The sequence below is a fragment of the Theobroma umbraticum genome, unplaced genomic scaffold, assembly GCF_002168275.2.
Source record: "Theobroma umbraticum cultivar Fairchild unplaced genomic scaffold, ASM216827v3 scaffold_44.0, whole genome shotgun sequence".
Lineage (NCBI taxonomy): Eukaryota > Viridiplantae > Streptophyta > Magnoliopsida > Malvales > Malvaceae > Theobroma > Theobroma umbraticum.
Genome location: NW_018397255.1, coordinates 8,916,611 through 8,920,525, shown reverse-complemented (window position 1 = coordinate 8,920,525; position 3,915 = coordinate 8,916,611). Strand labels below are relative to the sequence as shown.

Sequence of the window (3,915 nt, the reverse complement as noted above, 5' to 3'; positions counted from 1 at the left end):
TGTGTATTATAATTCAAGTTAGTACAAGAAACCTTTTATTCCTGAGACAATGTTACCAAAAAATGCAGATATCAAAGTCGGACTAATATTTTTTTCTTTTAGTGTGTTCATGTTTGACTGTACTTACAGACATAATAAATCTCACAAACAAAAGCAAGGGAAAAAATGCCTAAAAACTGAAGAATTCTCCTGTACTTAATGCTATAGCTAATTTTTATCCAATGGGATTATATCTGAAAATAAGGTAACAGGAAATGTTTGCATTTGTGGAGCAACATAAACCTTACCTGCTTGACAATCTGCCTCCTAACATGTTTGTGGTAGTCTGGATTGCGGAACAGCTGATCTGCTAATGCTCGAAACTAACAAAAAAGCACACCATGACAGAATTTTTATCAAGAAAACAGCAGATGTAAACAAAGAAAACAGAATTATGTCAAGAATCACAGTGACTTTCATTGAAATCTCATTGTTGCATATATCTGCAACCCTATATGGAAACAGAAATAGGTACATTATGCATGATAAATACAGGTATAAAAGGTGATGGTAGAGAACAAACAATTAAAGTACAAAAATTAAAACCTGGCAATTTCCATCACCCTCAATTTGCAATTCAGCTAAACCATAAGTGGCCAACCTGAATGAAAAACAAAACTATCATAACCAAATAAATACAAACCAATTTATATGCATAACTGAGATGTTGAGTATGAAAGGCCGGATGTCAAATGCCAAATCTTCAACTATCCTGCCAGGGAGTTTGTCTTTATGCCATATTTGAGCTCTAAGGACCCAATAAGGATGGGAATGATGTTTTAGGAGCCATATTCTGAACCAGATTATCAACATCACAAGCTGAAAAATAATTTTTTAACGTGATGCCAATTAAGAGGAACGAAATTCAAGAGACCTTGTGGAAAAATGGAAAGAAACCACAAAGTTTTCAACAGATAAATAAAACATCATAGCATAAGTAACCACAGAATTAAAGACTAAATTGAAGTCTAAACCAAACTTTATTAAAAAAAAAATTCTATATTGGAGCAGACTATAACTAGTGAACAACTTAAAAGAAAACAATTGACAAGAAATTGATATAGTATGCATGACAAGATCACAACCTTTCAGACAGTCGTTCATGATCTAAGGTAGCATCATTCACATCAGGTATTTCCCCATTGACACGAGGAGTGTGCTGTCAACAAAATGATCATGTAAGTGCTTAGACATCAATAAAACTAAGACTATCCTGCTTGCAGAAGAGAAAATAAGGAAACTCTGCAACTTTTTCTAGCACATGCTAGTCAATTAGTAAGTAATGCAGGTGAAAAGAAACATTATATTAATCGTAAAACATAGGAGCAAAAAGAGGCATTATGGTTTCGAGAAAACTATGTTGGATTGAATTAGGTAGTTTCCTACGGTCAAGAGAGAGATAAAAGGGAAACACTAGGGCACTAACTTACTCTTGGTAACTCCTATATCTACGGAAAGAGACATGAACAGACAAAAGGACAATATTACCCTTCTTAGATAATACTCCTATGAGGCCTACAAATGCAAAGTGTGCTCTATGGTACAAATATACATTTAATATGAAAAGTTACAAAAAGATCATAACGTCAGAGTAATGCTACACTTGTACTCTGAGTTGGCATAAAATTACAACGGAAAAAACGATGGATGAAGAACATGTTGTTAGAGAATTTAATGCTCTGTAGGATCTATATTATAATATTAGAAACTCTGCTTCACTCCACGGTGAATAAGTAATAATAATACATACAAATGATGAACCAAGAATACATTATATAATGGAAAAAGAAAACTTTAAAATGAAGTTATTGAATTGATAACAAGTGAAGAAGAGATAGTGCTGGGATCTCAGAAGAAAAAATATGAAAAACAATTGCTTTCCCAAAGGACCATGCTTCTGGCAACATATCCAATCTCTCAACAATCATCGGCACATATTATAATAACTCTCAAAGTTTCCAAAAGGGTAGCATCTCACTCATTATAACATAGTCCTCATGGAACCAAAGAGAAGGACATACAATGCTTTTTAGACTCCAAAACTATTATGTGTACCCCATGTCGAACAGGCACTTCTTACATTTTTAAACCAACAAGGCAGGCATAAAAGGATATCATAGAAACAATTACATGTAAAACAATGTAAAATTTTTCTTTGCGAGAAAATGACCAACCAAAATAAGAGGTAGAGATGATTATACCGGAATAGAATCCAGATGGGAGAGTCTTTTTGCAAGCCTGCCATCTTTGTGCAAGTTTTCCTCTTCGGCTAAGATGCTTGCTATGGTTTGATCATCCTCTGTATCTTGGAAACTGCTATTCAAACTTGAGCTGGAGCTTGCACTTGCATTTCTGTAGCCTTCACTCATACTATCTCAACAATAACGTATAGCCAAGGAAACATGAGGTTACAAGAATTCGGTATATTAAGCCATCGAATATATACTAATATGAAAAAGGTTGATAAGCTTCCAAACGGGCAAACAGAATATCAGAAAAATGAGCGGGTTAATCAAAAGCTGACAATCATCCATGGCCGGACAACTACAATCTCTCTCATACTACAAGAATAAATTATTGCTTACAACTATGTCAAGCTTAACATCAAATCATCAAAACAAAAAAGAAATCCCTAAAAGAACGACTTAAAAAAATCCAAGCAATCCAGATCCTCCACGGGGTATGTTAGAAATATCCATAACCTAAACAACCCAGAAAAATAAAAGACCAAATATGGTTCCTTTAATAGCTGTTCTTATATCCAATATAAACATATGAAAGAGTAAAAAAAAGTAGGATTGTTTAACTGATGCTCAAAACTCTTAGCTGAACTGAATTGAGAGAAGTTTATACTAAGCAGAAGCAGATGAATCAAATTAACAATGAATTTCCTTTAATTATCATTTTTCCTTCCAGTTTCTCACCAACCAAACAGAACATAAGTTATCCCAGCAAGACAGGGGGCAAACGAATGGACAAAACTAAAGGACAAAAAAAGAAATAGCCATAGCTACATAAAACCAAAGAAATAGAGAATACCCGGATTAAAAAAACGGAGGATTTTTGAGGATTTGTTGCTGTAGGATTCAATATCTATTTGATCTTCTCAGCAGAAGCTGAAATATCAAGCTTTCGTTTTTCTTATTTTGTTTTTCTGTACTTTCCAGGAATCAAGTTGACAAATAATATGAAAACATGGAATGGTCAATACTACTTATATAGGAAAAAGGTATACATTCTTACTGTTACAATTACTATTACTATCACCTGAAGTATATAAACTTGACCAAAGCAAGGAAAAGTAGGGGAGAAGAAAGCGTAATACTTTAGCTTTACTTGGATTTGGATTCCCGAACAGGTCATATGGGAAAAATTGATAAGGAAGAAAATTTTGAGGAGTCTTTTGGGCTTTGTGGGGAACATGGAGACTTGGACCAAACGTCATTCTGTCTTCATCCCCGACAAGAAACCCATACTTTGCTTCCTTTCCCTGTAGGCATTGAACAGAGGGATTCAGACTTCTTGTTTCGATGTTAAGGTTGAAATCCGGTTGCTTATTTGTCTTTGCATTAACATTTAATATTAAATTTGGTTAATTTTTTATATAAAAATAACAAAATTGAAATATTTTGTTAATGTTAAGTAACTTATGTTAGTAAGCTAAATTGAAATTTTTGGATCAAACTTAGCTTAGGATTTTTAAGCTCAGCGAGAATTGTGAATTTATTAAATAATTTTATCTAAATTTAATTCAAAATATTAATATAGTAAAAAGAAGGGGCTTTGCTTTGCACTAATTTATTGAATTTTACAGTATAATTGTATTGCGATAGTACTAACTTAACTAAACTCTATTGCACCAAATAAAAATACGAT

At 33.2% G+C, this 3,915-nt stretch overlaps 1 protein-coding gene across 1 annotated transcript; it reads right to left on the bottom strand.

The window, feature by feature from the left end:
- Window positions 1–176: 176 nt before the first annotated feature.
- On the bottom strand, window positions 177–3,397 carry LOC110409809 (Cysteine proteinases superfamily protein). Its single transcript, XM_021419286.2, has 5 exons — window positions 3,079–3,397; window positions 2,241–2,409; window positions 1,125–1,198; window positions 586–640; window positions 177–362 (listed from the first exon to the last, which is right to left on the bottom strand). The coding sequence occupies exons 2-5, from the start codon at window positions 2,406–2,408 to the stop codon at window positions 228–230; spliced, it is 432 nt and encodes a 143-aa protein (XP_021274961.1). The 5' UTR covers window position 2,409; window positions 3,079–3,397; the 3' UTR covers window positions 177–227.
- Window positions 3,398–3,915: the final 518 nt, after the last annotated feature.